The sequence below is a fragment of the Schistocerca gregaria genome, chromosome 4 (assembly GCF_023897955.1).
Source record: "Schistocerca gregaria isolate iqSchGreg1 chromosome 4, iqSchGreg1.2, whole genome shotgun sequence".
Taxonomy (NCBI): Eukaryota; Metazoa; Arthropoda; class Insecta; order Orthoptera; family Acrididae; genus Schistocerca; species Schistocerca gregaria.
In genome coordinates, this window is record NC_064923.1 from 351,755,938 (window position 1) to 351,781,267 (window position 25,330).

Below are 25,330 nucleotides of genomic sequence, written 5' to 3' on the forward strand. Positions count from 1 at the left end.
GGGAGTCAGGTAACACTGGAGTATTGAATATTATAGCAAACGAAGCAGTTTCTTCCACCATACAACCCGTATTCTTTCATGTATATCACATGCTTCTGTGACACATTCTAATTCTTACTCTTTCAGCAAATCTGTTGTTGTTGATGTTTTTGCTGTTGCTGTTGTAGTGACGGTGGTGGTAGTGATCTTCAGTCCGAAGACTGCTATTCGGTCCATCTTCTCTACATAATTACTGCGACCCAAATCCAACTGAACCCGCTTACAGTATTCATGCCTTTATTCCCTCTACTCTGCACTTATCTGGCCAATGATCCTGTTATTCCTTCCATGCACCTCACTAATTCCCACCATAACTTCAACCTAACTATTTCTATTTTTCAGTTGTCGAATGTTTCTGTCCGTTTAAGAGAGTTAACATTTCACACTCCAACACGTAGAGCGCCTGAATAGTTTTTTTCTGATGACGACTTTCTCCTGAGTAATTTCCGACCAGAGATCCAAATGGAAGACCATTTTACCTTCGGAATATTTTACCCAGGAAGATGCCATAATTATTAAGCCATGCGGTAGGCTTACAGGTTCTTGGGAAATATAACACCTGTAGATTCTCCTTCCATTCAGGCGTTTAGTGTTACAAGGCCAGATCAGTCAATCACCCAGACTGTCGTGCGTGCAGTTACTGAAAAGGCTGCTGGTCCTCTGTAGTAACCTCACGTTTCATCTGGCCTCCCAACAGATGCTTCTCTGTTGTGGTTGCACCTAGGGTACAGCTGTCTACATCTTCGAAGCACGTTAACATCTCAGCATGACAAGGTTCGTGATCCAATATCAGTTATAGTCTAGCACGTCGCAACTTTAATTCATTATACTTCAAGACTTTTAGTATTCATTAACTAAATGATGAACGGTTGTCGTTTCGAAAAATTAGGCCACCTTTCTTCTATGTTGAAGTACACGTGGATGAGGCATACATAAGAAAGTCAAGTTCCTTCGACAGTTGGGAACAGTTCGTGCTAGTGGTAGCTTCTTCAATTAAGGACTACTTCAGTGCGAGAAATAGCAAGCTTAGCATCACTACAATTGTCCCTCACGGGCGAAATAATTGTAACGAGAGATAATCGTTACCTCTTGTTCACAGGACGAACGGATGCACAGACTATTGAAACTGGTTCTAGGCTAATACTTAAGTTGTGTGTGTCACTGGTATTGCGATACTTACGTAATTTAAGAGAAAACAACCAGACCATGAGCAACAAGCAAATAGTCATCAAGAGAAATAACGAATGTTTTGCCATAAAGTCCGTAAATATCGAATTTGCCAAGTGTGTAGACAAACAAAGATCCCGAAACATGAGAATGCTAAGCTGTAGCTGGAAAAGTTAAAAGCATAATTTCAAAACCAAGACTTTCAAACGTGAGACAATCACAAAAATGGCCTGATCAAAGCAGCAGTCAAACCGGCATCATAAAAAAAGAAGAAGAAAGAAATACAGACATGTTGGAACGATCAATGCGATAGTGATCTGCAAGTAAGACAGGAGGCAGGAGAAAACTGGAATGCAAAAAAAAAAGTCAGGAAGACAGAAACAACCTCATAAAAAAAGATGAGAAACCACTAGAACTTTCAGTAGAGATAGAGAGAGCCCGTTATGCGAATGCTGTGGACAGGACATAGATCCTAACGGAATATCTGAGATTGACTCGGGAAGTGTACTGCAGATTGCTCAGAACAGTATATGGTGGTTCCGTGACTAGAAACACCCCCACTTAAGATGAGCGAAATTTTTCCCCGTATTTTACCAATAATCATTCTGGATCCAATCTACGCTGTTAATAAGCAGAGTTTGTGGTTCCCAGCTGTCAAATCTGGTGTCAGGCGACAGCAGTGAGAGTCGCTTCGCATGTTTCTGAGAAGTTCCACATAGATTCTCTTTCTATTATCAGTTTTCTAAAGTCATAGCAGTGCTCAAATCTACAGAAAGACAGTGCTTTTCGATTCATCAACAAAGCCCAACTCCGAGAAGGACTGAATTCAACCTTCTACTGGAATCAAGGGAGAGGAGCTGTTGCAAGCTGAAGCACTGAATCGCACCGGGACAACTGTTTTATTACGTAATTCAAAGATTACCATAGGCAAATGAAGTAATACTTCACTAATCCAGTGTTTATAAATATTGCCATGAAAACACGAATTTCAGGTCTGCAGTAACATAGACGAAAATATTGGGTGATCGATATTAGTATTCTGTTTTTGCTTTTTTTTTTCGGAGGTTAAGGCCGTGTGCTGGACCATGATTCTAATCTATAGACAAAGAGTGCTCTTCCGATTCAGTAACAATCTCGGGGCCGACTGCATCTTCTAGGACGATTGAATGTTTCAGCCTGCCACTGGAAGCACGTTTGTGGAGCCAGTGACCAATTAATGCATTGAATTGGTCCTTGACTGTAGTTTCGATTACTCAATTGAAAGGTCACTATAGATAGAAACAGTAATACTGCACTATCCAGTGACTGTAAATCCTGCCAAGGAAACACGAATTTCCCACTTACTTACCACTTAAAGTCTTGAGTAATGGAGATAAAAATAACAGACCACCGATATTAGCATTATCTAGTAATTATTGTTCTTTTGCACATCAGTCCGAAGTTTGGTTTCATGCAGTTCTCCAGACCTGTCGCTTGACAGTTGCCATCTTCATTTCAGTATAAGTGCTGAATCTTGCGTCATCAACCATCTGCTTTATAACAGCCATATCTACACCTGCCCCTGTCATAATTGCCTCCAAGATCGTTGCAAGTTCGCGACATTCATTTCGTAATATGTGCCCAAACGTCCATCATCTCGATTCATTACGTTCTTTAAACGATGAGACACGCTCCGGAGGTTTACCACAACGTGTTATTGGATGCTGCCGGGCTCCTTCTCTCTGTTGAACGCAACATCTTGCTTTTATCGATGTTTAAAGAGAACTGGCATGCAGAACATAAAGTTGAATAACTTGTTCTGTATTTCCCCGTCACCTTTCAGCGACGATGCTTTTCTGTAGATAACAGCAATGTCAGTGAACCATTTGAAGTTGCTTCTGATCTTATATGACAAATCATTTACATGTTTTTGTTGAGGTATTCAGTCAGAGGCTTCTTTTGATGCAGCTCTACACTCTATTCCCGAATCCAAACTGATATTCCCCGTGGTCGACTTCTATCAGGTTTTCCAGTCTTCTGTAAATGATTTGTGTTAGTATTTTGCAACCATTACTTACAACCCAGTAGAGACAGCATTTTGGATTGCAAAATGTGAAGAAATTTTGATTTTCTGGTGTGTTGTAAGTATTATCCCTCTCTTGAAAAATCTAAGTTGTAGATGTTCTCCCCCTGGTGCGCTATCCACCACCTTGAACAAATTGCTGTGAAATAGTACTTTTCTTAGTTTTTTCCACTTTCACTCAAATTTTTAATGCAAAACTTTGCACTAAAGTAAATTATTAAGGAGAAACCACCGACATATCTAACTTTTTGTGAGTTCTTGACTTTTTGCAGGTTTTTACAGCGCCTTATCTCAGTATCTGTTCCGAATTTTCCAATATATTATGTATGAAACTTGCATGAAGTTCAGCGCTCTTTAAAACTGATAACTTCAAATTTTTGCCTTAAATGCACTGAAAGCGAGTTACAGAAGAAAGCCTGAAAAAAGTGCCATTCTTTAGCGGTTTTTTCAAGATGGTGGATAACTCATAACGGGGAAGATTTAAAACGTAGATTTTTCACAAGACGGACAGTACATACAGCATACCTAAAATCAAAAGTATTCCACCTTTCGCAACCCAACCCCTTTGTCGGATGTAACTTTACTAGGCTATTATTAAACTGATAGTTCGGCAATATTAACACCTGTCAGCACCTGATTTTTTTGGAATTGAAATTATTACAGTTTTCTTGAAGGCTGAGGGTATTTCACCAGTCTCATAGTTTTGTCACAGCTGCTCTCCCCAGCTATTCGGATGCAATGGCATACGGTTACGGAACGTGATATACCATGAAAACCTTGAAGAGTATTTCTTTGCCTGTGTGATATGTTGATTAAAATTCCATTGTTGTGCGATATTATCAGCGGTATAGAGAAAAGCCATTTCCACGTATAAAGAACGGTGTGAGTAGATCTATCGGCTATTGGGTGAGTATAGCGGTAGTGGAACTTTTCAGATGGAGATCGATACACAGCGTGCCTTGATGACGTACACGAGCAGATTATTGTCATCTATCCGACTTGGCGAAAGATTGAATCATTGCCATGTGAGACCATAGATCATCGTACCAACATATCGCACAGATAGTTAGCTGTGGTACAAGTATTGCAGAACGAGTCATGACAACATGGACACACAACAGTAAAGAGAGGTGAGTAGGCATAAGTCCATCCACAAGGACTACTAGAACATCACTGGATTGTTCGACAGGCTCTCACCAGTAGACTTATGACAACAGCTGAAATCCGGGCAGATTTTGATGGCCAGAGTGTCACCTCGAGCTCTCGGACAGATGGGTTGAAATCTTGAGTTGCCATGCGTCGTTTCCAGGTGACATCATATCACAAATTACAAAGACGTAGATGATATAGAGGCAGAGTCGACAGGGACACTGAGTGGCAACCTGTGGTGTTCAGCGAAACTCACTTATCACGTCTCGTACAGAACTACTTTCGCATTTTGTCAGCATGGATAGAACTTTAAATTGCAAGATCGAGGCCAGTGTGTCTACAGACGACCTTCTGAAAGGTCCCAGGAAGCAGCAACTCTCCAGACTTATTCCCTCCAAGTCCTAGAATCATTGTGTTGGAAGCTAATGGTCTTGACAAGAGGACTAATTTGGTAGTTGTTGAAGGGTGGATGATTGCTCACCTGTATGTGGAAAGAATGCCAAACCCTGTTGTCATATCCTTCGTGATCAGAACACCAAATGGCATATTCTAGCAGAACAATGCTAGATCAGACAATGGACCGCACTCCACAAATGTATGAGGAATGTAAGAATCGTTTGTCGACTATCTTGGTCTCCTGATTTTTCGGATGTCGTCCTTGAACTTTTCAATTCACTGTCAAATATTATTAAATGTACAAGAAATAACATATCTTTACCAGATAATGCCTGCTACTGTGCATGCATATCAATAGTTTTGTTATGGTGAGTGACTGTGAGTAAGTAAGGTATTGCGTAGGCAATAACGTCATCTCTCCTCAGGAGACTGCCTGAAGTAGCTGTAGGTTATCCAACGTGTGCTTTATGCAACAAATTCTATAATTTCTTAACATGGCAAAAAAATATGTTCCATTCCCTACTTCACCCTGTTAGGAGACGATTTTCTTTTATTTTCTAATGTAGCCTATGTTCTTCCTCGACGTTCAAGCTATCTCCATACCAAACTTCATCGAAATCTGTTCAGCGGTTTAGTATTGGAAACGTCTCGTACAGAACTACTTTCGCATTTTGTCAGCATGGATAGAACTTTAAATTGCAATATCTTTATTTTCGATATCAGATTTTGATGAAGTAAAGCTTATGTCTTACCCCAAGCCACTCTCAAGTTACCTGTGAAAAACCCATAAAAATATGCCTATTAGTTTTGGAGACTGAGAGACGCTGCCATTTTAATGTTTTATTATTAGTAATGATTTAAAACTAATGAAAAAGTATCTGCTTGAAACCCATTTTGAACAATGAAATAATTCTTCTGTAGTAGGAAACAGAAGCTGTTGTCTGAAACTGTCATGTAACACATACAATTGTAAATTCCTGTTAACTGTATGTGAAAATATGTACTTTGATCTAAGGTGGCGAAGAAGAAATACTGTGCGCTACGACACTATTTGTAATGGTCAATTCTAAAAATATGTTATGCTGTGTATCTGTATTGTACCGTTCTGGACTGCTCCTTGTTTGACATGTGATACAAAGTGCATGACACTTTCATTGCCGTTATCAGGCTGTAGACTTCTGTACTATGGAATTTTCATTCAGTACAGGATTATCACCCATTTCTAAAAATCATGATCTGCGATTTTACTAAAAAAAAAATTACACGTTGCCGAGTGCGACGGGAACTGTTGCGTCTTTCGTTTGTGTGGTGCCACACTTTCCACGTTTTGTTGGCGTGGCTGCGGTTTCTGCGCTCTTTTGCAGCCAAGAAAGATGCGAAGCTTTAGAGAACAGCATCGAACTGGATTCCCCAACATTTTCTCCTCCCTTCCTCGTACCTACCCTTGCCACGTTGCAGAAATAGGACCAGTCATACACTGTGTCGTGCGAAGGTCAACGCCGTGTCCCTGGACACCCCTTTCCTTCCTCACCAGCAGTACATGGGGTGTTTCAAAAAGTACTTCACAACTTCAGAAATTCACATAAATTTTTGAAAGAAGATATAGACCTAGGTTTAGTGTTATTGAGTTTTTTGACCTTCGACTAAATATGTATGTGGTTTCCGTTGGTTATCCTTCACACATCCCATCGGAAGTAAATTTCTTCCCAATCTCGCTGTAGCATTGCAGGTGTAAGTTTCTCAGTGGCTACGTAAATTCTTGCTGTAAGTTCAGGTAGAGAAGCCGGGGCACAGGACGTACAAACACGGTATCCTTTATGAACCCCATAAAAAAATGAGCGGTGACAGGTCTGGTGAACGAGGCGGCGATGCAATTGGCGCGTCACGGCCTATCCATTGACCTGGGAAGCGTTCAATGAGAAAATCCCGTACATCAGTAAGGTAGTGGGGTGGTGCACTATCTTGTATGAAGTAAACATTTCGTTCTTGGTCATCCTCATCGATCTGTGGTATCAAAAATTGTTGTAACATATCCAGGTGCACTATCACGTTGATGATTCTCTCACGGAGCACCCCGTTTCTACAAAACAGTTATGGAACTCATAAAATGTAGGCCTACTAGGAAGATCTTTAGCGCACTTCGTACGGAAATTGCGCTGAACTGTAGTCGCCGACTTCGATTATTCAAAACAAAACAAACAGCTAGCGCGCTCAGGTCCAGTGAAGGGTGCTAAGTTGAACGCAATTGCCACTAGCGCTGCTTAGGGTGCTATTCGGCTCTATCGAATTAAGCGAAACAAAACGTGATGTATTTCTCTTCAAACCGACACTACAATTACCTCTGTAGGTGCTATGAATTAATTTATATGAATTTTCAAAGTTGTAAAGTACTTTTTGAAACACCCTGTACAATCAAAACTATAGTACACTCGGCCAGCATCTTCCACGATCCCAGAAACATACCTTAGAGCAGATATTACATTTTGTTCATGCACATACAATACCTGAGGCGGCTTTCTGAAGGTTATTCAGTTTCAGACGGTAAAGCCGCTGAAATAGTCTCTGAAGAATATGAACATGTTATTATGTAGATGTGTCCATCTACTATTTGGTAAAGAAAATATTATTTTCTGTGATACAGGAGAGGCAGAAAACTGAGATTTCAAGATCGACAACATGTCTTTCCCAGAAGTTGATACCTTCTCTGTTTCAACGGGACTATATAGCGCACTATCCAGCAGTACAGTTACAAATTCTGCAGTTCAGTTAACATGGCTGTATAGAAAAATGTGAAACTGGGGACACGAGAAACATCTTGGTACATTCTGACGCTGTTACGTCACTTCTACAGGCCAGGTTGAGTGAAGTTTAGGCCTTCGCCCACGCGCATGTAATCTAGTGATGAGCATTGGTTACATTTATCACGAAAAGCTTAAAATATCCATCTTCGTAAACACATTCATTCAGCTTAAATTAATCCAGTCAAAATAGAAAAGAAAGAAAATCTGAAAATCATACAAAGCACTTATAAAATGAAGTTTAAGAACCAAACGATTTATTGTAGATATCAAAGGTGTAAAAGTGTTTTTTTTCCCTAAGTTTATATCCTGCTCCGCCGCCTTTGATGAAATTAAATTCTATGCTTGTTATTATCGTTGATATGCAACATGATTTTCGCTCCTACCCAGAAACTTATTTTTAGAGTTTTAAATTTTTGCGTAAGATAAAATTATTGCCAAAAAGTAAAAATATTTTAATGAAAATTTTCTAGTCTTAAGAAATATTTCTTAACTTGTTGGAAACACTATATTTACTCATTTTAGTTCCAGAACATTAACTAAAAAAGTGACCTCCATAATAATCTTGATAACATTGGTACCAAGAACTCTCTGCTACGGGACATTCATACGAAGCACCCCTCCCACCTAACACTGGTAGGAAGCATCCTCTACCAGCAACATTTCACTGAGCACCATACGCCACGCAACATCGGTGGAACATTTCGTGTATACTAATTCGATGTTGTTAGCTTTTAAACATCAAAGCACTTTACCTGCAGAAATGTATTGGGTGTATTACCATTTTTTGATGTGAATCGGTGGCAGATTAAGGCTTAAATGACGAGAAAGGAGAGGAGAAAAGGGCAAAAAAAGCACTTTACGGAATATAGCGTGAGAAGAAGGTATTTATGGAGAGAGTAACGAGGGACTATACGGGATATGGAAAACAACAAAGGAAAAGAAAGTGTCTAAGTGTTAAACATACCAGATTACAAGTCCAAAGATCTTGGGTTCGGTCCTGGTCAAATGTAATTTTTTGTCTGCCACTTACCGCTTCTTTCATCTTTGGCTGCGTTTGTTGCTGTGAAAAATGCCGTGGTTTGGAATTCACTTTTAACTGTAGGCCAGTCCGTAGGTCGGAGGCAAGCAACAACATACACTCTCCAACAGGAGATGTCCAAAACAATCTTCAGATTGATGACGATCATTGATGAAAACCTTTTTATTGTATATACAGGGTGATTCTTATGAACGTTTAAAAACCTCTTAAGCGACATAGATAACGCTGAGACAAGACGCATGGGGCCGCAGATGTCAGGAAATACCCCAAACGTGGATGACAAATGTAGAACATGTGACGTCAGCAGATGACGTACCTCTCGCATGTGCTTGGTTCCATGTGTCTCATATTAATTTACTTTTCTCCGCGTCATATGCATCGCTTCGGTGGTTTTTAAACGCTAATGAGAAACACCCCTTATAATGACAATGGTGCGTGGTTTTTAAATGTTTTTTTTTAATTTACCAAACCAGTGTCGAGTACTTGTTCGTAGTCGGTGGTACTATGTTTCACTTTTAAGTGTTCATAGAATCATTTCATACCTTCTATTTGATTCTAAAAGCGGAAAATTTTGCTTTCAAACATCAGTGACGTATTTTATTGTCAGTCTCTTGAGATACTATTAGTTGTAAACCTCCACAAAATTTCTTGCAGCCCGACACATCTTCAGACTCAGCGAATCAGTCGTACCGAAATATGCCATGTCTAGAATCTTGCTCCCGATTTACAACTGCACACGTTATACAGTAGGAGTTAGCGCAGCAACAAGTGTTATCCGCCGCCAGCAACTGATACGCAGGAGATGTGTAGGGTTTAACTCCCGGTGCCACTTGTAACATTACAGGACATATTGGGACATATTGAAGTATTCGATACTGTAGACTTTTAGGGGATGTCGATACAGATATGCAAAATGTAAAGGGAAACTTTGGTGATGTTTAAATATTGTACTGTGTCAATATTAGGACATTTTGCACAGAAAGAACAAAAATAGAATTAATGTAAATATATATTAGTGTTAGTAACCTATTTTCATTCAATTTTGCAATTATATTTCATTTTGTAAAAGAAAGACTCACTGTTTGCTGTAGCTCTGATTAATTGTATAAATTATCAGTTTTGAGCTAAATTATTTCGTATAATATGGACAAGATACTTATAAAAACTCACCAGCTAAAGAGAAAGTCTGTAAATGAACGTTTAATGCACACTTCTGGAACTTTCTATGGAGAAATTCTATATTATGATCGCAAAAATACGAAAACTTGTGAAAACTGTTTCATAACCTAATTTCGAAAGACGATTTGTATCAAGAAATATTGCTAAAAAGATTTATTTACGTTTTGAAACACGATTTAAATCATTTTACATATAAATAGTTGTTCTAAATCACTCAAGAAATATCCAGAATCAAATGTCAAGATATTTCTGGAAACATCGGTACAAATCTGGTGAAGGTTATCCAGAAGCTCGTAGAAAAATGTTATAAAATCTATTTGGAAATTATGCTTGTAAGAATTTATATGTACTGATCCTTTTACTTACTTTAATGTGTACTAAAATTCTGTAATGTCTAATTTAGTTTTAAGTCGTGAATTGCTATCGTATTATAAACAAAACATTGTCAAAAACTCTCATTGTTTGGAAAGATATTAATACACCTAGGAGTTGTCAGTTGCCAGTTCGGATATGCAGTGCGGTTAGCTCTAAGAGTCAGTTGTTGAGTCTGTGAAGTCTGTCAGTTCTGTTTGTAAATAAACGTCTGTAATGGAAGAATTACTTTTTGTCGTCAATATGAACTCAAGACCTTTTGCACGAAGCAGACACCTCCTAATGCAACGTTTTAATTTGGTGTTGAGGAGCTGAGAAGTTATAATTTGGTTGAGGAAGCTGAAATGTTATAATTTGGTGGAGGAGCTGGGATGTTATAATTTGGTTGAGGAAGCCGAGGATATGACGACCACCCAGTGATTATTCAAAATAAAATACGTCTCTTCTGGGATCACAAGAAGAAAATACGTCTGTTTTGGGACCACAAGAAGAGGATATACGACGGACCAGTCATTCTTCAGAGGTATATACGTCGATTCTGGTGTCACAAGAAGAGGAGTGAATCAACCGAGCGAAACCATCCTGGAATTGAAGAAATTTCGCAAAACACGGACACCAACGACCGCCGACGGACACTAAGATAAGTACCTGCTTCCTAAAATAATGGAAAAAGACGCAGATTTCAGTATTGACAGCGGTGTAGCGAGTACACCTATTAGAGAAAGTGCTTCTGACAGTGTAGGAATGTTGGAAATGTTAAAACAAATGTTTTCAGAGTTAAACTCGAAGTTGGATAACACAAACTCGAAGATGGACGATTCTCGTGCCGAATTACGTCAACAAATTGAACAGATACAACAACAGATGGACAGGTCGATTTCGAAGGCTGTGTGTGATTTAAAATGAGAAATAAATTCAAATACAGAACAGATTGCTCACACTAATCAGGTCCTCGAAGAATGGCTAATTACTTTTGAGTCAAACCAAAAAGAACTTAGTTGTCGTGTGGACACGGTTGAGAGCAAAATTTCTGTCCTTGAAACTGATTTAAGTAACGAAATTTCAAATAACCAGTCAAAACTTAAAAAAAGTTGTTGATTTTGTAAATGAGGAAAATTCTCAATTGAGAAATGAATTTGACCAGACAAAACGATTTTTTGAAAGCGAAATTGAATCTTTCAAATCTGATTCTGACAAAAAGGTCACAGAAATTTGTAGTAGAGTAGGTAATGTCGAAAAAACTGTAGACAGAAAATTTGTAGAAATACAAGAAACTATGTTGCAAAAAGGTTTTAGTAATAGTTGTAATGGGGTATGGGGAAATTTTCCCATTAAAACTTATCCCAGTGACAAGAATATACACCCAAAAGACTTCATGCAATTCTGCAAGGAGCAGTTCACGTCCATAATGACAGATAGTGTTAAGATAAAATTTGTAAAGAAATTACTTGATGGTGAGGCGCTTTCGTGGGCCAATCAGAATTGTTCCGCGGAAATGTCCTTTGAAGATTTCGAAAAATGTTTTCTAACCAAATTTTGGTCTGAAACTGAGCAAGCTCGAATCAAAAGTGAATTCTTGAATGGTTCTAGTTACAGAGAATCTGATGGGTCAATGAAAGCCTATTGTGAGAAACAGTTGCAAAAATTAGTGCATCTGGATAAGCCATTTGATGAGCTAACTCAAATTGATACACTAAAACGGAGACTTCCGAAAAGAGTACAATGGGGTTTAGTATATGGTCCAGATGAGTCCATAGAACAATTCTTGAAATATGTGGACAAACTTGATAGAGCCTTTGAACAAAACAACAGATTCAACGACTTTGTAGGTTCATCACACAGAGGGTGGGAATCGAACAGTGGAAATAATAACAATAATAGTGAACGAAGAAACTTTAACAACAACAGGGATAATTATAATAGCAATGACAGAAGAAATTTTGGTAGGAATGATCAGCACTTTAATTCAAACAGAGAATGGGAAAATCGAAACAGGTCCTGGGGTAATGACATGAGAGAAGGTAACCCGAGGCAGGGAAACGACAGACATAGGCCTTTAAACGACTAAATGCTCCACTGGGAGTCTGTCAGTTTTGGGCAAGGAATTTTCAAAATCAGGCTAATTTCACCCGGAACAGACAGCACTATAATCAGAGACCTAACCAGTATAGACAGTATGCTTATGATCGATCTGTAGATAGAGGTAATGAAAAAATTGAATTTGACAGGAAACTTTGGAATGTCATCAGAGAAAATCCTAGAAACAACTGTAATAGGAACCAGGCTACCTTTGATGAAGTAGGCTTAGAAGATGATATAATTGCAAATTTATATAATCAAGAAGAAGCACCTAATGCTGAAATGAAAGGTAAGGATAACTTTGATAATTTTGGATTGTACAAACTTATGTGTGGTGATGTTTTAGATGTAAGTTGTCATAATGATGTTCGTACTGAAGTTTCTGGAAAGTCTGATATTCATGTGGATGTGGTTGGTGAAGATGGTGTTGTGAGTAATGTTGGTGATACTAGTAGTGTTTGTAGTGTAAGCTCAGGCAATGATGATGATAATGTTAATGTTAAGGCTAATGGTGATTATGTACTAGAAGATTTTGATGGTGAATTGGATGGAATAGTTTATGTTGAAGTTAAGGAGGATGTTATAAGCAATAGTGTTGAGAATAGTTGTGCCAGGAACTCTAACTAAATTCCACATGAGAATCAGATTGTGCCAGTTCAGCTTATTAATACATCAGGAGACAGGGGGGTTGATTGTGCTGATGCATCTGAGATTATTTTGAAATCTGTTTGGGACAAATTTAAAGATTACAGTGATGACAATGATGTTAAGATCAAATTAAGGGAAATTTGTAAACCAGTTTCTGCTTTTAAGCCTAATGAAATCATCAAACGGGGTACTAGTCAGGATGTGTGTGAGGTAAATAGTAATCCAGACATTCCAGTAAATTCCAGTAGACCTAGAGGTTTGAAGAAAGTATTGCCTAATAAAGAAAACCTAAATATGGAACAGAGGTATGATGAGATAGCAGAAGATCTTTTGTATGAAGAACAGGAAGAAAGGGAAAACACCACTATTGGTAGTCCATACATAAAAATTAAAGCTGCAGGTTGGGAAGGGTATTGTTTGATTGACACAGGGAGTCCAATTAGTGCCATTTCAAGCAAATTAAGAGATATAATTAAGCATGATCCTGACTTTGTTGAATTACCAGTTGTTGGAATAAAAATTGGAGGCATTACCGGCAAACTGAGCAAAATTGTTAATAGACAGGTGTTGTTGTCCTTCAGTATAAATGATGTACAGTTTACTCAAGGATGTCTTGTAATAAGTGACCTAAATGAGAATGTACTGTTGGGTATGGACTGGATATTAAAAGCTAATGCATCATTTCATTGGGAAAAGAGTTTGTTTACCTTTATTGATCCTAAGACGAGAGTATGTTCCAGTACTGACATGTCGGTTCAAAACTGTGCTGATAAGGGAATTGAAATTAGGGACGTTACATTGTCTAAAGACAGTGGTTATTGTGTAGAGGAAATTACTGAGGATTATGATGATGGAGAATATAGGGATATAGTTCAAGAAAAATTACGGGAATCAGATAATTTGAACCAAGAACAGAAGGTAGAGTTAGAAAGATTATTGTGGAATTACTGTGATGTTTTTTATGATAGACCTGGCAGAGTAAAGAATTATCAATGTAAACTCAGATTAAAACCACATGAGCCATTCATTATAAAACCTTATAGTGTACCCATTGCAAAGAGAAAAGATGTAGAAAAGGAACTTCAAAAGATGGAAGAGTGGGGCATCATTGAGAGAAGTAAGAGCCAATACAATAATCCTTTGGTAGTGGTTGCAAAACGTGATGGCAGTGTCAGGCTTGTACTAGATTCAAGACACCTAAATAAGTATCTGGAAAGAGAGACCGATCATCCCGAGAATATAGACGAATTACTTCATAAATTTGAAAGAATGAAATACATGACCAGTTTAGATCTCACATCAGGATTTCACCAAGTAGAACTAGAAAATGATTCCAGAAAGTATACTGCCTTTTTGTATGGGGGAAGATGTTACTAGTATTGTGTGGTACCATTTGGGCTGAATGTCTCAGTAGCCGAATTCATTAGAGCACTTGACTTTGTTTTGGGAAAAGATCTTTTAGCAAAATTAACTGTGTATGTAGATGACATTTTGATCACTGGAGAAACTTGGGAAGAACATGTTAATACTTTGAGGGAGGTTTTCAATATTTTAAGGAAAGGGGGAATGTCACTTAAATTATCTAAATGTAAGTTTGGTATGAAAGAACTGAAGTTTCTGGGGCACAGTATTTCTGAGGAAGGTATTTTGCCAGATCCTGAAAAACTCGAGGCAATTACAAAATTCCCAATTCCAAAAACCAAGAAACAACTAAAGTCATTTTTCGGGATGTGCGGTTACTGCAGAAAGTTCGTTAGTACCCAAGCTCTAAATGCTCCAAGTCTTAACAGATTGCTGAAGAAAAACGAAATGTGGGTTTGGGATCAGGAATGTGAAGCTGCTTTTGAAGAAATAAAAACACAGTTATGTAACAGTCAAATTTTGTACCGTCCTGATTTAAGTTTACCTTTTTGCCTTATGGCAGATAGTAGTGATTATGGCCTAGGTGCTCACCTTTTCCAAGAAGTAAATATAAATGGGAAAATAGAACACAGGTCTATTGCTTTTGCTAGTCGAACCTTGAAAAAACATGAGAGGCAATACACTGTTACCGAGAAAGAGCTTTTGGCCATTTACTGGGCAATTTCTAAATTCAGAAATTATTTATTGGGAAACCAGGTAGTTGTCTACACAGACCATAAGGCATTAATTTATATTCAAGAATGTAGGTTGCATCATGGAAGGTTTACCAGGTGGGCACTCTTGTTACAACAATTTAATTACTCAATAAAATATCTTAGAGGACCCGATAATGTAGTTGCTGATGCTTTATCTAGACTACCTGTGGGTGGTGACTTTGAAGATGACAGTGGGGAATGTGAAAAAGAATTCAAAATTATGTATTTAAGAGGGGTGGACAATGAACAAGAAATCAGAGACATTTGTAATGACATCCGATGGAATCAGAACCACGATGAGAACTGTAAACTGGTCAAAAGTTATTTAGGGAAAAAGGGACATGAAAAAGTGGGAGATTATTACAAAATCTACAAGGGGATTCTATTCAAGAGAAACAGTGTAGATAGCGATGTATGGAAATTATGTTGGCCTGAACAGTACATCAATGAACTCATCAAGTACACTCATGAAAGTTTTGGTCATTGTGGGATTCAAAAGTGTATCCAGAAAATCCAAGAAAATGTGTACTTTAACAACATAGCCAGGAGGGTTAGAAAAATTTTGACGGGTTGTGACAGGTGCCAAAGAGTAAAAGTATCCAACCAAACTTGTCGAGGATTGATGCAAAACATCTTACCAAAAGAACAACACGAGTTAGTCGCTGTCGACTTATATGGACCATTACCGAAGACCAGAGGAGGCTATTGCTACATTTTTGTTATGGTTGATGTTTTTTTCAAAATTCATTAAGTTATACCCTCTTCGCAAGGCAAACAGTAAGAGCATTATTTCAAAAATCAGAGGAGACTATTTTGGCAGGGTTGGAAAACCTCAGAAAATCTTATCATACAATGGGACTCAATTTACTTCTGGAGTATGGAAAGCTTTTGTTGAAGATGAAAATATAAGTCACATTCTTATTTCAGCTTATCATCCATCAGGAAACCCTTCGGAGAGATACATGAGGGAAATTGGGCGATTCTTTAGAACCTACTGCAATACTGATCATGCTAGTTGGATTGACTATGTTGAGAAATTCGAAGATGTTGTGAACAGCTTACAGCATTCCTCAACAGGGTTTTCGCCTTATGAAATACAGTATAACAGCAAACCACCACATCCAATTAGTGATTTCATTGATTTTCCAGTCTGCAAACCACTAAGTACTCAAGAGAGAGAGGAAATAGTGAGAAAGGCCATGAAATCTCAAGGTGATAAGAGGAAATGTAGACATGACAAAAGATTGAAGCCTACTCAATTTAAAATTGAAGACTTGGTCCTTGTTAACACACAAGAGAAGTCTAAAGCCATCAGTGGTGAATTAAAAAAGTTTTTTGACATATACATTGGACCTTTCAAGATTCAGGACAATCCTCATCCGAATGCGTACCGTCTAGTCTACCCAAATTCTGGCAGACTGTTTGGCCTACGAAACGTGACCGAACTGAAATTGTATAAAAAATGTAAAAAAGTATTTTAGATAATAGATGTTTATAGACTTTTATATGTAATCTTACCAGGATATTTTTGTATACTTTGTTATACTGTATTTATCTGATTCCTCAGGGGAGCATACATTCTTTGTGTGCTAAGTGTTTGGCGAGCACTAGATCCCCTAGCTATGCAATTGTCATATTTCATTTTCGTATTCTGGCATTGCATCTTACACTTATTCTGTGATCCTGTATAATCAATTTTCTCCATCTGTCAGTCTATCCTCTCTTAGCTTTAAGAAATTATTTAGAGTAAATTTTCTTGAGTAATTAGACTTTAGAGAATTCAAATTTCTGTGTCCTTAAAAAACCGGTCCACCGACTATTAAATGCTTTTGCTAATGTTTAACTGGGTTTGACCACTGTATGCTGTATATTCATAGCGGACTGTGCTATTGCAGCCTGTGATAGCCTGCAGTGTATATGGAAACCATACGGACTGTGAAGATGAGACTGAAATACAGTGTGTGGCATTGAAGTATACCGACCTTTAAGGAAGAAGATCACCGACTTTCAAGAAAGAAGATCACGGACCTTCAAGAAAGAAGACACCAAAGATATGTGTAAAACTTTTCTGTTTTGTAATGTAAGGACACCAACCCTTCCGTGTTTCACGTGGAAGTGCTGATGGGGGGGTTGTGTAACATTACAGGACATATTGGGACATATTGAAGTATTCGATACTGTAGACTTTTAGGGGATGTCGATACAATATGCAAAATGTAAAGGGAAACTTTGGTGATGTTTAAATATTGTACTGTGTCAATATTAGGACATTTTGCACAGAAAGAACAAAAATAGAATTAATGTAAATACATATTAGTGTTAGTAACCTATTTTCATTCAATTTTGCAATTATATTTCATTTTGTAAAAGAAAGACTCACTGTTTGCTGTAGCTCTGATTAATTGTATAAATTATCAGTTTTGAGCTGAATTATTTCGTATAATATGGACAAGATACTTATAAAAACTCACCAGCTAAAGAGAAAGTCTGCAAATGAACGTTTAATGCACACTTCTGGAACTTTCTATGGAGAAATTCTATATTATGATCGCAAAAATACGAAAACTTGTGAAAACTGTTTCATAACCTAATTTCGAAAGACGATTTGTATCAAGAAATATTGCTAAAAAGATTTATTTACGTTTTGAAACACGATTTAAATCATTTTACATATAAATAGTTGTTCTAAATCACTCAAGAAATATCCAGAATCAAATGTCAAGATATTTCTGGAAACATCGGTACAAATCTTGTGAAGGTTATCCAGAAGCTCGTAGAAAAATGTTATAAAATCTATTTGGAAATTATGCTTGTAAGAATTTATATGTACTGATCCTTTTACTTACTTTAATGTGTACTAAAATTCTGTAATGTCTAATTTAGTTTTAAGTCGTGAATTGCTATCGTATTATAAACAAAACATTGTCAAAAACTCTCATTGTTTGGAAAGATATTAATACACCTAGGAGTTGTCAGTTGCCAGTTCGGATATGCAGTGCGGTTAGCTCTAAGAGTCAGTTGTTGAGTCTGTGAAGTCTGTCAGTTCTGTTTGTAAATAAACGTCTGTAATGGAAGAATTACTTTTTGTCGTCAATATGAACTCAAGACCTTTTGCACGAAGCAGACACCTCCTAATGCAACGTTTTAATTTGGTGTTGAGGAGCTGAGAAGTTATAATTTGGATGAGGAAGCTGAAATGTTATACACTACATAGGGTGATTCTACACTCATGCTAAGAAATTAAGGATAATGCTGATATATGGCAAAACAACGCTCTTGTGGACGGTCTGCGGATTTAAATCACCTCGGGGAATGACCGTGCGGTGCATTTGACCTGCGGTCGTCGCACGGTGGCGCTGGCAGCAGTCACATAAGCAGAGGTGTGTTGGTGCTCGTCAGAGTACGGTGCAGCGAGTAAGTGTGCAGACTCCTTCACACGTGCTAATGGCGACTGTGTTGAAAATGGCCCAAAGAACACACATTGATGATGTTTTGTGGGGTAGAATAACAGTGTGACTAGAGGCTGGTCAAGCACAGCAGGTCGTAGCACAGGCCCTTCGTGTGCCACAAAGTGTGATCTCAAGATTATGGCAACGATTCTAGCAGACAGGAAACGTGTTTAGGCGCTACAGTAAGGGACGTCCACAGAGTCCAACACCACAAGAAGACCGATATCTCACCATCAGTGCCCGCAGATGGCCAAGGAGTACTGCAGGTAGCCTTGCTCGGGACCTCACTGCAGCCAGGAGCAGTTGTCTCCAGACACACAGTCTATAGACGACTGAACAGACATGGTTTATTCGCCCGGAGACCTGCACGGGGCATTCCACTGACCTCTGGTCACAGGAGAGCCCGTAAAGCACGGTGTCAAGAACACAGTACATGGTCATTGGAACAGTGGTCCCAGGTTATGTTCACGGACGAGTCCAAGTATAGTCTGAACAGCGACTGTCGCCGGGTTTCCATATGGCGTGAACCAGGAACCAGATACCAGCCCCTTAATGTCCTTGAAAGGGACCTGCATGGAGGTCGTGTTTGATGGTGTGGGGTGGGATTATGCTTGCTGCACGTGCACCCATGCATGTCTTTGACAGAGGAACTGTAACAGGTCAGGTGTATCGGGACGTCATTTTGCACCAGTATGTCCTCCTTTTCAGGGGTGCACTGGGTCCCACCTTCCTCCTGATGGATGAAAACGCACGGCGCCATCGAGCTGCCATCGTGGAGAAGTAGCGTGAAACAGAAGATACCAGTGAGTGGAGTGGCACCACATTCTGAAATTATCCTTAATTTACGAGCAAGAGTATAATCAGCGTTTAAAAACCTCCGAAGCGACTTAGTTGACGCTCAGACATGTAAGGTAAGATAAGATACATGGGGTCGCAAATGACAGGAAATATCACGAAAGTGCGTGACAAATGCTGAACATGTGACTTCAAAAGATGACGTAACTCGCCGCACTTGCAGCGGTTGAGCATATCGGTCTGCCGCACCTGGTCATCCCAACCCAAGTCTTGCAAAAAGTATTTTTTTCATTGCCTGAGACAATTGCGTTTTTACATTGAGGTATTAATTTATTTACCGGTCTCGCGGTCTCCGCAGGTTTATCGCAAAATACAGCACCACAAAAATCTACCGCATTGTGTCTCAAGTAAATGTGTATTAGCGTCCGGATTGCTTCATTACCACTAACTGACCTGTGTTTTCTTTACTACACAATGTCTGCAAACAAGGAAAGAAGGGAGAAAGTAAAGGAACACAAAATAAGACCAGCTTTTGCTTGATGACAGCAAGGACAATTATGTAACATCTACGTTTACAGCATCACATTTACAGCAAATATTCAAAATTTGCATCTTCTGCTTGAATGAAATTATTGAGTAGCTCAATCACCCCTTCGCACATGCGCTTGAGAATACCCCCCGTATTTTGGTTGTGATGTCACATATCCAACAATTGTTATCCAGTTTTGGGGTATTTCGCGACATTTGCAGCTCCATATGTCTTATATTAAATTACTTTTCTCAGCGTCATCTTCATCAACAGCCGTGTATGCGTGTTTTGACAGACCGACCTACGAACTAATTTTGTCGGGATGTCGCGCGGTATTCAATGCTGCTCTACAGAGTGCGAAGCTGACAAAACTGTGACAGAGTTTCCGAAGAAATTTAATGAGTGGAGACGTTTGTGCCAAACGTCATGCGACAACTATACAAATAGAGATACAAGAAATGAAACATTTTATTTTCTTTTTAATGAATTCATAATGGTTTCGTGTGGCATATAGAGAGAATAAATGTCAGTCCACCTTTTGCATTTCTGTCTTTAGGTTTTATAGCCGATGCTTGTCGGAAACAAAATCTAAAACCCGACATATCGACATTTAATGGACGTTAATTCAATAAACACCCTTGCTTCATTGGTGTAAGTGTTACAGCAGGCCCAGTCTATATCCAATCCCAGTGCTACGAAGAGCAAAGTGCCCTTTTTTTCCATTTCTAACTGTTGCCAAATGCCACTAGAAGATGTGCGCTAGCACCATGTTTAGTCTTTCGTGTTCGAATGTGAAATGAATTTCTCTAACTTACGGGTTATCCTTTAGGCTACGTATATAAATAAATTAATAACGCTTACGTGAACATCTTTTGTTTTATCTATCTTCCTTTACCACGATGTGTTTCTTCAGTCAATGAAGAACCACACTGCAGGTTTCAGGAATTATTTTAGTAGATAATTGTGGGAATGCAACATCACTGTATCCTCTTATCTTCTGCCTTTAAACAGAAATCGTAATGTAGCTAGCAACCTCTCCTTGCAGCTTACAGCCTCTCTCACGACTGTACTGTTTATCATTAAGAATGGTTTGATGATGTTCAACAGCGCCGAAATGCATGTTTCATCCATTGCTAGATAATTACGAAAATCATTGGCTTCCAGCTCCTTAACGTTCAAGACCTGAATTTTTTCTGGAGGAAGGAAAATTTTTCTTTATTTAGCTATGCTCTTAGGTGATTTTTTAATGATTTTTATGCAAGATTAAACAAAAATTCATACTCGTTTTCAAAACACACTTTGGGTATTTGGCTTAATTTTATGGAGTGAAATAACTAATTAAGAAATATTCTCTATTGTGACCCGCCAGGTTAGCCGAGATCGCTAATGTGCTTCTTCCTGGATTCAGGTAGGCGCGCCGGTCTCGAATCGAATCCGCTTAGCACATTAACGACGAGGGCTGGTGTGCTGACCAGCCTGGATGCAGTTTTTAGGCGGTTTTCCACATCCCACTGGGTAAATAGTGGGTTGGTCTCCATGTCCCCCCATAATTACACGAATCTCAGACATTTTAATACGTCTGCACTATTTGATGGCTTACACTAGACGCAGACAGCTGGGGTACACTACTTCCGTCCCAGGGGGTACAGGGTGGCGACAAAAAGGGCATCCAACCACCCTCTGACACGAACATGGCCACATACATAGTAACATGGCTGACACCGCGTTGAAGTGGGACAAAGGCCCAAGAAAATGATGATGATGAAATATTCTCTATTCTGATAAATAATAAATCGATCATTCAATAGTTATCCTGCAAAATAATAATAACAATATTAAATTATTCAGTGGAATATAGTGAACCAACCGCATCCATATACTCTAGTGGTTATGAGTTGCTGTGCATCACTATATTGACTTTCATAGTGATGCTCAACAGTTGGCAGCACTTGCACATGATAAAAAGGTTACACATTCACAAATGTGTACCTGAGGAGGTTTCTATGGGCAAAAATACTTCTGTTGAAATTATGGCACAGTAAAAGTTAAGATACACAATTGCTGCCAGAGGCACTGAAAGGGTTAATAATATAACATAGATAAATTTCATTCATTGCATTAGCCACTTACGTGTCCACAGCCTTCTCTCAGCCTGTTCTTTTTTTTGACCTTGGTACCTCTAATATAGCCACGGGAAACCCCCCGTTTTTGTTTCTGTGTAAAACCAAGCGGGACCTCGTAAAATATAAACAATGAATTTAAGATTAACAAGTCACAACAATAGGGGCTGTGGCACTGTAATAGCTGAGTGCAGCGGTCGGGACGTGTGTAGGCTGGCATGAAATTGTTCGGTAGGTCTATCGGCAGAAAGGGTTGGTGTGTATGTAGGGGCCTTCAATAAGAATCACGCTCCACATCAGCAGGTGGCGCCTTACCTGGCGGGAATCCCGGAGGGCGCCTCAGCTGCCCCCACAGCCACACGGCCAGGGCGACTGCGGCGAGCAGCAGGGGCAGCACCAGAGAAAGCATGTCGTCTCTTCCCATCGCTGGCCGCTGGTCCGACGAGCACTGAACTGACGCCGCGTCCAGCGACCGACAACCCGTCCGCCCAGAGCCGCCGTCGAGGGCGGGTCAGGGAGGGGGGTGGAGCTCAGCTCACCCAATCCCGCTGCTGCACAGCTCGCCGACACTGCTGACGCACTTTTCGCCGCTAGCGAGGACAGATGGCTCCTTCCCTCGTGTTATCTATATATATCAGCTCCAAACCAACGTCTAGTTAGCATGTCACTCTGACCACTTCCAATACAGGTGGAGAACTTCCATTTACGCACTTTCTGTCTTACAGTTTCTACTTCTATTTCTTCATCTACGTTTATACACCGCAAGTACAAGACGGGAGCGTGTTTCAGTCGAATGTGCTTACTGTTTTCAAACCTTACTCTCCCCCTATAACCCTCCCCCCACCCACCCTTCCCTTCCAATTTTCTTCTACTGCCAAACTGAGGATTACTTGATGCTTCAGAATGTCTCCTATTAAGCATTCCTTCTTTTAGTCATACATGTAAATCTACATTAAAAATTGGACCTTTTGGTCCATTCCATCATCCTCAAAATTGTTCGAGACATCTCTTTATTAGTCTTCCTAAAGATCTTTTGCTTCTTAGTTTGTATTCTTTTATTGTTTTAGTGATTCTTCCATCTGGAATACTGTATATATATTCTTCCCATCTTAACTGATGTTCTTTAATAATGTTAATTATGTTTTGCATGTTCAGATTCAGCTTGGATGTCATCATTTCTCTTTTTATTCATCAAGGAATACCCAGCCACGTGTCTAAGGTAATTCATTTCATATCCTTCTGTCCTCAATTCATCTATCTTCAACGAGTCCAGTTATCTCATCAACTGAGCAGTGCTGGTAGCCAGAACCTTCTTGAACTTCAGTAGAGTATCTATGTGAACGTTCTTTCCCAATATTCTGCGAAAAAATCCATTCAAATCGTTAAACAGATCTAACTTATTTGTATTTCATTGTTTGCACTGTATGTAATACTGCACCCTAAATGTTGAAATTTATTAATTATCTCTATGACCTACTTATCAATTTCAATCTTAACTCGGATGGGAAGAAGTCCTAAAAATGCCACTGATTTTGTCTTTGTGATGGAGACTTTCAGACTGTATTCTCTGGCTATTTTAATTAGATCAAATACACCTTCTTGTAAGTCATTTTCATTTTGTCTAATATTTACTTGGCCATTAGCAAAAAATAGAGTACTAATTGAGTGGGTGTGAATGGACACTTTTGTCTACCTCCTTGTTTTATTTCAGTCATATTATGTCTGCTGCTTGCCATTTTCCTTTGTATTTTGTTTTTCATATACAGCTCATATGAGATGCAATCTCTCTGTTTCTTAAAATTTCCCACAATTTGTTTCAGTTTACTTTATCAGACGCCTCTTGGTAGTCAATGAAGGCAACAAACGTCGGTTAATGGAATTCACATGTTCTTCTGTTAGTTATGTCGTGGTGAAGATTCAGCCCAAACATGCTCTGCATTTTCGAAAACCAAGTTGGGCATCATATCGCACAGTCAGTGATTGGCGATTTTGCTTTCGGAAAATTCTAGCATATAATGCATAACATAAATTCGCAAGGCTAATACCTCTCCAGTTCTGACATTCATGTCTGTTTCCTTTCTTATCAAATGGACATATCTGAGCTATATATTCCACCCCTCAAGTATATAACCACTTCGCCATAAAATATTCATAAAATCGAATGTTTTTATTTTTGCAATATTTGGTGCATATTTTATCAGTTATGTATCGAATTTTTCACACCCTGGAGTCTTCCTCTTCTTGCTAGGCGTTACTGCATCCTGTAGCTCCTCCAGAGTTATTAACTCTACATTCCTATGTGGTTCAGACTCAGACAGAATCAGCTGTATATATACAGCACATCTGTCCACACTGATTTAGAATATTGTAACAAATTAGGTTCAGATGCTGTGTTTCTTTGTAGATTGCCCTTATCCCCTTTGTTCAAATGTTTCATTATTGTGTATGCTTTGTTTTGTTATCCTTCGACTTCATTTTTCCCAATTAATGTTTTTAACTTTTGTGACTTACCTTTTGACTTCAGCTGATTTAGTTTTATAATCTATTCTCTGATCTTGATCGTATAGGGAATTTAACAATTTTAAATAGGCATGTTTCTTACTTTCAATAAGACTATGTATTTCCTCATCCCAATATAGCAGGCCCTTTTGAAAAAACTTTTCTTTATTGTGCCAAGTGCTTCTCTTTCTGCTTTAATTACTGCTTCCTTTACATTTTTTCATTCCTGGTTAATTTTATCCGCTTTTATATTTAAACTTACATATTCTTCAAGCTTTTTTTAATATAGTAACTGGGTAAGCTCTTCTTGAAGTACTTGTACTTTAAATGTAGCATCAGCTTTATTTTGTTTCTGTTTGGAAGATATCTTAGTCATATTATGCCACAAATCTCTTTTTTCCCATTTCAATTCGGGTACCGCCTCATTATTAACATAATCTACCTACCTAATCTGCGCCATTCTTCTGTATCACAACATTTCAAAAGTTTCTTTTCCTTTCTAGTCTGAACTGTTCATCTTCCATTTTCCACCTCCATAAAGCCTAGAAAAATATCTTCAAAAATGACTTTCAGACACTTCAGTTTATATTAGATGTAACAAATTTTGTTGCGACTGCCAGTGTGTATTTTACATTCTCTCTATTTCGGTCATCACTAGTTATTTTGTTACCTAACTAGTAAAACTCATCCATCTATTGCTTCTAGCATCAAGTCTCCTAATCTAACTTACTCAGCATCGCCTCATTTATTTCGACCATATGTCTTTCCACTTTTTTAATCTTTTGTTGATTTTATCTCATAATCTATTTCCCAAATTCTGTCTAACTGGTCTTCCGTAGCCTTTGCCATCTGTGGCAAAATGGCAATGACAATGGCAAACGTCACTTTAA

General features: G+C 38.7%; 1 protein-coding gene across 1 annotated transcript in view; it reads right to left on the reverse strand.

The window, feature by feature from the left end:
- Positions 1–22,365, reverse strand: part of LOC126267724 (probable cytochrome P450 305a1) — a 79,087-nt gene extending 56,722 nt beyond the window's left edge. Inside the window, exon 1 of the mRNA XM_049973025.1 lies at positions 22,257–22,365. Coding sequence (XP_049828982.1) covers positions 22,257–22,365 — 109 coding nt within the window. The remainder of the gene's footprint in view (positions 1–22,256) is intronic.
- Between the last annotated feature and the right edge of the window lie 2,965 nt (positions 22,366–25,330).